General features: G+C 34.9%; 2 protein-coding genes across 6 annotated transcripts; both read left to right on the forward strand.

The window, feature by feature from the left end:
* Positions 1-791: 791 nt before the first annotated feature.
* On the forward strand, positions 792-1889 carry LOC109337416. The gene has a single exon (XM_019574397.1). It carries the CDS (start codon positions 792-794, stop codon positions 1887-1889), a length of 1098 nt encoding a protein of 365 aa, XP_019429942.1.
* Positions 1890-6093: 4204 nt separating this feature from the next.
* LOC109337413 (putative clathrin assembly protein At5g35200) lies at positions 6094-12384 on the forward strand. 5 transcript variants are annotated; one of them, XM_019574389.1, is made up of 18 exons: positions 6094-6196; positions 7053-7145; positions 7228-7297; positions 7995-8092; positions 8184-8325; positions 8564-8664; positions 9522-9608; positions 9693-9743; positions 9824-9889; positions 10011-10076; positions 10429-10509; positions 10593-10670; positions 10921-11043; positions 11123-11195; positions 11281-11403; positions 11471-11825; positions 11860-11942; positions 12116-12346. In XM_019574389.1, coding segments are annotated over exons 2-17 (1560 nt in total). In that variant the 5' UTR covers positions 6094-6196; positions 7053-7100; the 3' UTR covers positions 11861-11942; positions 12116-12346. The 5 variants fall into 5 exon arrangements, with proteins under 5 accessions (XP_019429934.1, XP_019429932.1, XP_019429935.1 ...); XM_019574387.1 differs by having other exon boundaries at positions 11860-12384; XM_019574390.1 differs by having other exon boundaries at positions 11281-11393; positions 11473-11882; positions 11915-12384.
* The last annotated feature ends 30 nt before the right edge of the window (positions 12385-12414 follow it).

The raw sequence follows: 12414 nt of genomic DNA on the forward strand, positions 1-12414 counted from the left end.
ATTTGAAAAAACAAACTATTTAACATAGTGCTCAAAAAGTTTATCAAATGTTTTACATTTGGTAGGAACGATAGAAATACGAGAAAAGTTGTATGTTCTATGTTTGAGGTATATTCCTTAGATTGTCCAATTCAAACAAAAAAGGCACAAACAGAAAGAAAAAGTAACAAAAATAATTTAAAACACAATAGCGAAATGAAGGAGAAAGGTGAAATAGAAAGTTACCTCCTAGGATCTTATTCTGTTGATTGGGGAAGTAATTAGAGATTTGGAAGATGAGAGTTTAGTGTGTAGGTATTAACCAACCTTCTTTTAATTCTTTGCATCTTCTTTCATTCTTTCTGTTATTTCAAGAAATTCGTAGGTTTAGTTTTTCTTCTGTTTCTAGTCGTTGGGATTTGGTGGCAAATTCTGTTTTATTAGTTAGTCAATAGGTGCCTTGCTTTTCAAGCAATATCTCTTGTATAAATAAAACTTGAATGGTTCAAGTATAATCAATGAAAACAAAGAATATTCAAGCATACTTTTGCAAGATGGTATCAAAGCTCTCGATCTGAGAGTTTTGCTGCGCAAAATCCATCTCAAAATTTCAAACAAGGCCAATCACTCTGAAGAATCAAATCTGTGCCATTTTTTTTTCCAGCAAACTCTTCAACCAAATTCTTCAATACTTCTGATCCTTCCAACTTAGGATACAAACCAAAATTCATATAAAAAAGGTTTGAAACTCTTTTCATAATTCTCTCTGATTTCTTCTCTGTGATTTATGTTTCGTTTTCATTCTGCAAATCATGGAAGATATTAATTTTGATGATTCCCAAAGCATGGTCCCTCCTAGAATTGATTTACAAAATCCTTGTAATCCCTATTATCTTCATCCCGGAGAAATCCCAGGTTGCATTCTTGTGACTAAACCTCTTGAAGGGAGAAACTACCATTCATGGAGTAAGTCCATGAGGAGAGCTTTACTCTCAAAGAACAAATATAAGTTTGTTGATGGTTATATAAGAATTCCAAAGACCAGTGATCCTGAGTATGATACTTGGGAAAGATGCAACACAATGGTAGCTTCTTGGATTACAAGAACTCTAAACCCTCAAATTGCTGAAAGTATTGTGAACATAGATAGTGCTCAAGAACTTTGGCAGGATCTAAGGGATACATTCTCAAAAGGTGACTATTTTCGGATATCCAATTTACTACAAGAAGTTCATTCCACCAAACAAGGGGATAGAGACATCTCCACCTACTTTACTGCCCTCAAAACCTTTTGGGAAGATCTTGAGTCTCTAAGACAATTGCCCACCTGCACTTGTGATATCCAATGCAAATGTAATCTTGTTAAAAGAATCAAAGAAAATAGAGAACCAGAGTATGTGATTTGCTTCTTAAAAGGTTTGAATGACCAATACCACACCTCTAAGTCTCAAATCCTTCTTATGGAACCACTACCCACCATAAATAAGACATTCTCTTTAGTCATTCAAGCAGAAGGACAAGTTAATGAACAAACTTCAGGTGAGTCTAAGGTGTTGTTTAATAGTCAAGAGCAGCCTTGGAAACAAGCCTCTAGAAGAAGCTCTTTTAATATCACAAGAGGGAGATGTAGAACAGGTGGGAGATTTTATAACAATAGATCAACTCCAGTAAAAGTATGCACTCACTGTGGAAAGGAGAGACATACCATAGAAACATGCTATTTCAAGCATGAGTTTCCTCCCAACTATAACAAACTCAGACCTATAATGGGATCTGCTAACAACATCACAAAGACACAATCAACCACTACTAGCACAAATAAGGACAAAGGCACTGGCTTACAATTCAATCCTGCACAATATGCTCAACTCACTTCCTTACTTCAGCAAGCAGAAATCAACCCTACTTAACACTAGGTCAATCAGTTGAGCCTAACCAACACTGCACTACCATCCACTACTGATGCACCAGATCACAATACTACATCAGGTAAAATCAATTATTGGATATTAGATAGTGAAGCCACTGATCATGTAAGTCCTTCTTATCTGATTTTGATTACTATCAATTAATTAAACCTTTCAAAATTAGATTACCAAATGGAACAATTACCATTGCTAACCATAGTGGAACTGTCACTCTATCTGATAACTTGGTTCTATATAATGTTCTACACATACCAAACTTCAAGTATCATTTGATTTCTATACACAAACTCACTACCTCCCTCAATTGCAGATTGATATTTGACAAGTCTCATTGCCTTATTCAGGATATGAATACCTTGAAGACGATTGGACATGTTGAAGCTCTCAATGGCTTGTATATGCTCAATATGGCTACAAGTTCAAGTAGATTCAATTTACATCTTGTCAATACAATTTCTGATAATCAAACTAATGTTTCTTTTGATTTATGGCACTCTAGATTAGGCCATCCATCTAATTCTGTTTTGCATGATATCCCTAAAACCTTTTCTGATGTTAAATACAATGCCTCTCATGTATGTGATTTTTGTTACATGGCAAAACTAACTAAATTACCCTTTCCAAACAGCTTACATAAAAGCAATTTTGTTTTTGATATTGTTCACATGGATATATAGGGACCTATAGCTATTTCCTCAATCCATGGCCATATATATTTCCTTACTATCATAGATGATTTTAGTATGCATATGTGGTTGTATCTCATGAAAACAAAAAGGGAGGCTAGAACCCTTGTCTAGAACTTCACTACTCTGGTTCAGACCCAATATCATAAAACAATTAAGACCGCAAGAACAGACAATGGCTCTGAATTTAGCATGCCTTCTTTTTACCAAACCCTTGGCATCATTCACCAAACTAGTTGTGTGGAAACATCACAACAAAACTCCATGGTTGAGAGGAAACATAAACATCTTTTGAATGTCACAAGATCCATCTTATTTCAGTCCCACTTACCCAAGGTTTATTGGGGCTATGTTGTCAAACATGCTACTTACTTGATCAACATATTACCTAGCCCTGTTTTACATAACAAATCTCCTTATTCCCTTTTACATAGCCAAGAACCATCCTTAGACAACCTAAGAATATTTGGAAGCTTCTGCTAGGCATGCACCCTTCAGCACCATAGAACCAAATTGGATTCAAGAGCTAAGAAATGTGTTTTTTTAGGGTATCAACATGGGACCAAGGGATATCTACTTTTAGATCTTAATACCAGATAAATTTTCCTCTCAAGGAATGTTGTTTTTAAAGAACACATATTTCCCTATGACATTAGTCAGCCTTCCCTACAATTTCACACTGATCCAATTACCCAAACTACCAATATAGAATACCTATTCCTTGATTTCCCTCATCCTCAAACTCAAACCAACCTCCCTGCAAACATAACCCCAGAGACCCTACCTAAACCAATTATCCAACCAAACTCCTCACCTCAAGACCTTCGAAGATCACTAGAATTAGACATCTTCCCTCCTACCTACAAGACTTTCATCACTCTCTCCTTAACCCTACATATTCCCCTACCTCACCTAGTCTTAAACATCCCTTAGCCTCTGTCCTATCCTATCACAATTGGTCACCCAAGCATTTACATCACACTTTATCCATCTCCACTAAATATGAGCCAAAGACATATAAACATGCTATTAAATCTCCTCATTGGATAGAGGCTAAGCAAAATGAGCTTAATGCTCTAGAACGCAATCACTCTTGGTTCTTAGTTGACCTTTCACCCAACAAAGTTCATATAGGTGCCAAATGGGTCTACAAAATTAAACACGAATATGATGGTAGCATAGAAAGGTATAAAGCAAGCCTTGTTGCAAAGGGGTACAATCAAACTGAAGGAATTGACTATTTTGACACATTTGCCCCTGTCATCAAGCTCACTACTATTAGGCTTTTATTAGCCATTGTCTCATGCCAAAATTGGTCCATACACCAACTTGACATTAACAATGCCTTCTTACATGGTGATCTCCATGAAGAAGTCTATATGTCCATACCCCCTGGAATCGTTGGACACAAATCTACCCAAGTATGCAAGTTACACAAATCCATTTATGGTCTTAAGCAAGCAAGTAGGCAATGGTACCACAAGTTATCCTCTACTCTATTTTCCCTTGGCTATACTCAATCACAACATGGCCATTCTTTGTTTACCAAATATGCATCTACTCATTTACAACATTGCTCATATATGTTGATGATCTCATTTTAGCTGGCACTAATTCTACTGAAATTTCTTTTGTTAAGCATAATTTGCATAAACTGTTTCGAATTAAAAATCTTGGTTCTTTGAAATTTTTTCTTGGTCTTGAAATAGCTAGAAGCACTAAAGGTATAACATTGTGTCAAAGAAAATATGCACTAAACATTCTTTCAGATACAGGTTTTCTTTCTTCCAAACCAATAGCAACACCAATGGTGAGAACTTCCAAAATGCATCAAGGAGATGGTGAACCTCATCCAAATCCTGCCCTATATCGAAGATTAGTTGGAAGACTTCTTTATCTAACAAACACAATACCATATATCTCCTTTGTTGTCCAGCAACTCACTCAATTCATGGCCTCTCCTACAACAACTCATCACAAAGCTCTCACCAGAGTTCTGAGATACATCAAATCATCACCTGGACAAGGCCTTTTTTATCCAGCATCTTCTCAACTCACTCTCGAGGCTTTTTCTAACTCTGACTAGGCATCTTGCTTAGATACCAGAAAATTAATTTCTGGTATTTGTGTCTTCTTGGGCAATTATCTCATATCTTGGAAATCCAAGAAGCAACAAACCGTGGCCAAGTCTTCATCCGAGGCAGAATATAGGGCACTTGCCTCTACTTCATGTGAAATACAATGCATCACTTATCTTCTTCAATCTCTTTAAGTTCCTTACACATCTCCAGCTTTGTTATATTGCGGCAATGCCTCAGCTTGTCACATTGCAAACAACAATGTCTTTCATGAAAGCACAAAGCATATCGAAATCGATTGCCATGTGGTTCGTGAAAGACTTCTTCAGAAGCTATTCCATTTATTACCCATATCTTCTTCAGAACAGTATGCCGATATTCTCACGAAATCATTAAATCCAACCCCTTTTCATTACTTGCTTTCCAAGCTTGGAGTAATTGACATACATTCTCCAGCTTGAGGGGCTATTAACCAACCTTCTTTTCATTATTTCTGTTATTTCAAGAAATTCATAGGTTTAGTTTTTCTTCTGTTTCTAGCCATTGGGATTTGGAGGAAATTTTGTTTTGTTAGTTAGTCAATAGGTGCCTTGCTTTTCAAGTAATCTCTCTTGTATAAATAAACCTTGAATGGTTCAAGTATAATCAATGAAAAGAAAGAATATTCAAACATACTTTTACAAGAGTAGATGTTGAATGAGAATAAAGTTAAAGATGAGGGGGTTGGTTTAAAAAATTAAAATGTGGGTGTTAAATGGTACAAATGTCATGAAATGTAATCGACATGTATTAGGTGTACAATATTTAATATGTATGAACAAGTCGTTGGTCTAGTGGTATAAGGTTTCGCTAGATTTCCAGCATGACCAAAAGGTAAAGACTTCGATTTCTGTGAGCTATATTTGTTTGGATAGACAGTCACACACCCTAGAAGAAATTAGTTCATTAATCAAAGGGTGACGGAATATTTTTAGTGATAAAAAACATTTAATATGTATCATGAAAACTATAGGTATCCTGAGAAACTTATGTTAATGATCTTTTTGTTTCGAAAAACATTATTTTTCGGCTGTTAGTTTGGGAACTCGAGTAAATAATAATATTTTAGTCAAATATAACTAACTAATAATATTTAGAAAAAATTACCAATGTTTAGTCCTATGTAATAATTTCTTAATTTGCATACCTTACACATCAAACATATGAAATGATGGGAGTAGTTTCTAATTTGTAAACAAGGGGTTATGACCACATTAAAATTAAAAACACAGTTTTATGAGATTTTACCCAAAAAAGAGAAAAAGCTATATGAGATTTTACCCAAAAAGGAGAAAAAGCTATATGAGAAAAATAAAATTGATTGTGCTATAGGAATGCCGGTAATTCTGGTTTTGCACACATTTCACCACCTTTGTATTTATGTCCACAAAGTGACAAAACATAGAAATATCACATAGGTGGTCTTGTCTTTCCCACCACTTTCCTTTCAACCTTCTACCTCTTCCACTGCCAACTTGTTTCTCACGTAAATTCTTCATGCACATTCTTTTTTTTATTTTTTCTCTAAGTTCTATATTCTGATATGTTGCTTAGTTTGTATGTAACATTTATATAAAGTTTCAATATTAGTGTCATTTTTCTGTTATTTATTGTTCATTATGGCATTACCAACAACCATGTTGAGGTATCTTTTGTTACACTATATCATGGTTGAATGCATTGCAACATGGATTTTCATTTTAATGATCCATGCCATTCTGCATCATATGATGCATAATGCCCATGAGATTATTTTGCGTTCCATCATGATTCACACAAAAAAGTTCGATGATTGAAATGGGGGCATTTTTTTGTATCCTTTTCATTTTTTCTCTTGCTTGAAATAATATATTAGGAGTTAGTTTGGTTGTAAATATGAATGGTGCTAAGTCCAACATTTTAAACCATTTCCTAGATAATGAGGTAGGCGATGTTACTTCTCAACATGCCCCTCCATATAAGTTTGTTGAAACATGCAAAAGGTTACCTCTTTGGCTAAATGATGTTTTTGGCCTATGAGAACTATCGAGAATTTGGACTTGGCTCTCGAAACTAATTAGCAATGAGGGGAATAGTCCAAAAGGTATTTAAATTATTACCATGAGGTAGACGATATCCGACTTACTATTGGGTTTACCACAATTAACAATTGTGGGAAAATGTGGCCGACTTAATTGTAGAGGCTACGGAAACCATAACATAGTAACCTCAATTGCAATCACGGATCCAGATTCCATCACAATTATTTCTCCCTGATACAATGTTGAGAATGATGGCATTGTTTCTAATCCTTTCATTGTTTCTAATACAACAAATCCATTGGCAATGTTACTCATTTATAGGATTTAGAGAAACACTTCCATCTGAAGAGATTGGCAGCCAGAGGTGACATGAAGAAGGCTTTTGGATTGGCAAAAGCACATGGGCATCATAAGGTGCTTATATCCAACAAATTTTATTTGTCAAAAATTTCTTCTTTTTTCAAAATCACTTTAAAGAAATAGTGATAAATTGCAGGGATTGGATACTGCAATTGTTAAAGCAACAAACTATGACCATGCATTGCCCAAGGAAAAACACATTAGAAGTATGTGATACTCAACTTCTTTTAGATAAATGGTGAATGTGGAGAAAATAAGTAACTATACCTAGTTTCCATACACTAGTTAACTAGCTTTAGCTTCTATAACCTTATATGGAGTTGTTTTTATTACATTTCTAGACTATATTGGGATAACATTTGATTTATATGTCAAGATATTTTAAATTGTGCTCCGCAACTACAACTATGGCCACAATATTGTGGTTTTGGGAGTCTCCACAATGACATTGCTACCACAATTGTGGTCGCATTTTCCAGCAAACATAACTGCAATCGCGGCCGGAACAACAATTTAAAATACTGATGGAGATATTCCGTGTTTTGAGGTGGAGTAAAAATATGTGCTAATATGAGTTGTTGTCTGAATATATTGTACAAAGAACTGTTATAATTTTGTATTCTCCACATTCATCATTTACTTTACACAATTGTAACTTTGTTTTGTTTCTTTCTTTTCTTTCCATTTTATACTTTTCAGATGAAAATTGTTGCTATCATGCTATTGAACAAGTAAAGTTGTTCTGTTTACTATTTTCCTATAGTTTAAGCCTTGAAGGTTTTATGTGTGCAGTAGCAGTCTTTATATTTTCCCCATAATACAAAGTTTTCTGACTAAGTTGCAGCCTCATTTACTTGACCACCCTTTTTACAAAGTTTTTCTGACTCTTGTGGGATTTTTCAGCCATTTTTCAATCACTCTCTCCATCAAAACCTCGCAGTGAAGTTGTTTATTGTATTCATGGTCTTGCCAGGCGCCTGAGCCAAACTTACAATTGGGCTGTATGTTCTTGATTATCTTCTATTATGTCATTTCCTTGATACAAATGAAGCTTTTTTTCGTTCAAATCTCTTGATATTAGTTATTTCTCAGGTTGCCGTGAAAGCACTTATTGTTATACATCGCGCAATGAGGGAACTTGACAGCACAGTTTGGGTTGAACTTGTCAATTATAGGAGGGGAAATGGCTGTTTGATTAATATAGCGCACTTTCGTGATTCGTCAAGCCCTTATGGTACTTGTTCGGCTTATTCTCTTATTTCCTTACTCCCCCGACTAATTAATGATGTATAATGTTGTGGTTAATCTCGTGTATTGAATGATTAATGGGCTAGTGTTAACCATCCAGTACACATGGTTAACCAACGACAATGTATACATCACTAATCAGGTGTGAAAAAGTGTTGTGAGAATATATCAGTTGAATTTATATTTCCAAGCATGTTTACTGACACGAAGCTTTTGGTGTCAAGCATTGGATTATTCTGCTTGGATTCATAACTATGCCTTGTACCTTGAAGACCGGCTGCAATGTTTTCTCATAATGAACTACGATGTCGGGACAAATAGCTCGGTGAGAGAAACCTTATGTGATATTTTCAGGAAGTTTTCTGCATGATCATAAGCTTACTTGGTTATTATTCACATATGCATCTTTATTTTAACATGGCATTATCTTGTTTCTTAGCTAGTGCTAGATTGTTCTTACTATCAGCTTTTTGAGAACAAATTTTCAGTTTCCCCTTCTTTTAGTTGAATTTTGATGAATCTCAGAAATCTTGAGCTTAGCAATTGGTTAAAGTGGGTTATTTGCATTTCCTAAAAAATAATCATATATAAGATAGGTAGCCATAACACTCATTGGGTGGATTATTGGTGCTTTTTGCATGCCTTTTCTTCTTCTTAATGCTCTTTGAATTATGGTATGGCTGCTTCATTCTGAAGCGGAATAGACTTCTCAAAAGTGAATTTGTCTCCAAACTGAGCAAGTAAGGGTGTGTTAAAGATTCAGTAGTTATTTTATTAGAATTTTGTAGAAGATCCTGAAACATTAGTATGCTTCGACTTAGTCGTTGGATCATTTAGTGTGTTGAGATTTCCACGTATCTTATCGAATCAAAGGTGGACAAATTCTTGCTTTTTACTTTAGAGACAAACTGACTTCCTAGAGTTTTATCCTTTTGTATTGTACTTGCATAATTCATTCTGTTATTTCGTTATCTTCTTGGTCAAAATACTGGTTTGCCAGGTTGCAAAATATGAAATTCTGTGTAGAATTTACCCAGCATGATAAAGATGAGTTCATAACTGTCTTTTTTGTTTACCATGTTTTTGGTCTTGGATTTTTCCCCAAACAAATCTTTGTAATTGTTCTCATGAGATATTGGCTCATTGAAAAAAGACATAATCTTTTAGTCTATGCACACGCAGAAATTTTCGCAAAAGCTCGACACGAAGGAGCTGCTAGACCAATTGCCCGCCCTACAAAATCTTCTTTTTCGGCTTCTTGATTGCAAGGTTACACTTTCATGAAGTTTTACCTTTCAACTCTGCTAATATCAACGACTCATTACGAAACATTCATTGTGTTCACTTTTGCAGCCAGGGGGTGCAGCTACTCATAATCGCTTAATACAGTATGCCCTTTCAGTTGTAAGAAATATCCCACTCTAGAATTCGATATTACAGTTTTCTGCACTTTAGGCTCCTTTGATCCTACCTTCTTCCATCAGGTTGCAGGTGAAAGTGTCAAACTATATGTCGCGATAACAGTTAAAGTTGTCGAATTACTTGACAAGGTGAATAGCTCAATACTCTAGACAATCTTGATTGGCACTTATGAACTTTTCTTCTTATAATCTCCATATATAGTTGGTAAACTTGATAAAGAAAGTAGCACCGACTTCTATTTTGTTACAGTTTTTCGAGATGCACTGCGATGATGCTACTAAGGCACTCGAGATTTATCAAAAATCAGGACACCAGGTAATAATATGTATAGTGAATACTCATTTTGGTCCTTGAAAATTTTCGCGTGTACCGATTTTGGTCCTTGAAATAAAAATCCAAATTAGTATTCAGATTGTGAATATGAGTCATAGTAGTCCCTCTTAAAGGTCATAAAAATGCTATAAATGACTAATCAAACTCACATTTCATATTTTTGGAACCATTTTTAGGGTTTTCAAATTTTCAAAAACCAAATTGGTACACGCAAAATTTGAATGACCAAAATAGATCTTTACTCTAATATCTACTCAACATTTAATCTAAGTTTAAGTGCCTATGTTACTTCTAATGAAATCCATCTCAAATTGAATAAACTGTGTTAATGTAGGCAGAGAGATTATCTGAGTTCTTTGAGACATGCAGAGGCCTAGACTTTGGAAGAGGACAGAAATTCATCAATATTAAAATGGTATTGGCTTGTAAGAAAAATGTTTCATTTGTCTATGCAATTCATATATTTCATGTTAACATAATCTGATATTTATTTTGCAGCCTCCTGCTTCTTTTATGTCTACCATGGAAGAGTACATTAAGGATGCTCCATGCACATTAATGCTTGAATACAATGTGGTTTGATGTCTAAACTCTGAACTAGTAATATGAAAGTTTTAATGATATAGAATACAATTTGATATTTCCTTGAGACTCTATATTATCATTTAAACTACATATCCCAATACCAGTTTATATTTTATCAATATTGGAAATGACACTTTATAATGTTCAAATTCAAGATGTTAGCATTTACATTTTTCCTTAAGGAAAGTGTTCTATATTGGACTAATACATTAATTCCATGTTCCAACTTCATTCTTATCAGAAAGATGATGACAAAGTAGCTGCTAGTGAAAGCGCGGCTCCGGTAGGTGATTTGTTGCCAGAAGTAAACCAAGATTCAGAGAAGAATGAAACTTCAACACCAACACAAGCTGCTGATCTTATGGTAAGTTTTATTTTCAACCATTTTTTAAGTCCATGTTATTCTATGCTGAGTATTTAAACTTTTCTTATGCTTCTATTAGGGCCTGTATGACTTATTAACAGGAGCATCTGAATTTGAGGAGAATTCTCTAGCATTGGCAATTGTTCCAATTGGTAGATTATATTCTCTTTCAATAATATTGATATTGATATAAATGTCTAATAATTTGTAAGCTGATTCCCTTGTACAATTACACAGATCATTCTTCAAGTTCCAGCAATGATGAGAATGGACCAAGTCCTATAACAGGTTGGGAGGATGCACTTTTTACTGAGCCAGAGCCAGAAAGCTTTACTGAGAATGTAGTTGCAGTGAGTAGAGAGTCAAGTCTTCTTGTATTACTTCACTTGCATGGTTTTGCATTGTTACTAATTTTATCTTGAAAAGCAGGTTGGTGGATTGGAAGTATCAAAGCTTGAAAATCTATATGATAATGCTATTACAGTGACACAACAGAATGAAGCTTACCAAATAGGGCAAGTGGCTTCCAATCCCTTTGATTTTGGGGCTACTGACTATAACCAATATAACATGACAACTGAATCCTCAACTATCCAGAATGCATACTATGGTCCTTCTAACATGACACCTCAAATGGTAGGCATACCCTACCAAGATTATTACATGATGCATCAGCAACAGCCGCAAGAACCTTTTGTAATGAACAAAAAATCGAACAACCCCTTTGATGAACCGAATATGTTGGCCCTGGATATGCCATCACTTCCAACACAGAGTACTTAGTCTGGTTTTATGTAGGATACTTATGGGAGGGTGGTCACTTAGTGCTTGTTTGGAATCCAGTTGTAAATTTTACTGAGTGAAAGTTCGGGTCAACTTGAATCCAAACAGAGTCTTAGTTACCGAGTGCGCATCTTCTATCCCACAAACAGTACCACTGCATGTTCATTACTTGTGATTGGTCAGAATAATACTGAATTATTAAAGTTTTTAACTTATATTTTTTCCCAACCAATCACAAATGATGGTACATGGAGTGACACTTTTTGGGACAGAAGATGTATTTCCTTAGTTACCTGGCTGTACAATTGAAACAGTGAAAGTGAAGTGAAGGCAACAATTAAAGTTGCAAAAAAATCTATTAACCTAAGCTTTTTCTCTATTTCATTTAGTGTGTGTGCATAGGTATCCACTCACATAAGTAGTAAGTCTTGCATCTCTTAAACAGAGTTTCAGTAATCTTCAACTGTGGATCATGTAATATTGCCATGATGGTCAACTTTGAGAACCATATTGTACACTACAAAGGAGTAATTGAATGAATTACTAAAGAATTTCAAATTTTCAAGATTGTAAAGTATCATCTCTGTA

This window comes from Lupinus angustifolius, unplaced genomic scaffold (assembly GCF_001865875.1).
Source record: "Lupinus angustifolius cultivar Tanjil unplaced genomic scaffold, LupAngTanjil_v1.0 Scaffold_6_35, whole genome shotgun sequence".
NCBI lineage: Eukaryota > Viridiplantae > Streptophyta > Magnoliopsida > Fabales > Fabaceae > Lupinus > Lupinus angustifolius.

Bases quoted from the DNA above. Each gene is read 5' to 3' on its own strand.
- LOC109337416 (XM_019574397.1), top strand. From the start codon at position 792: ATGGAAGATATTAATTTTGATGATTCCCAAAGCATGGTCCCTCCTAGA.
- LOC109337413 (XM_019574387.1), top strand. From the start codon at position 7,101: ATGAAGAAGGCTTTTGGATTGGCAAAAGCACATGGGCATCATAAG. The intron at 7,298-7,994 runs GTATGTGATACT...GGGATTTTTCAG, and splicing joins CAAGGAAAAACACATTAGAA to CCATTTTTCAATCACTCTCT. The intron at 11,196-11,280 runs GTAGATTATATT...ACAATTACACAG, and splicing joins ATTGGCAATTGTTCCAATTG to ATCATTCTTCAAGTTCCAGC.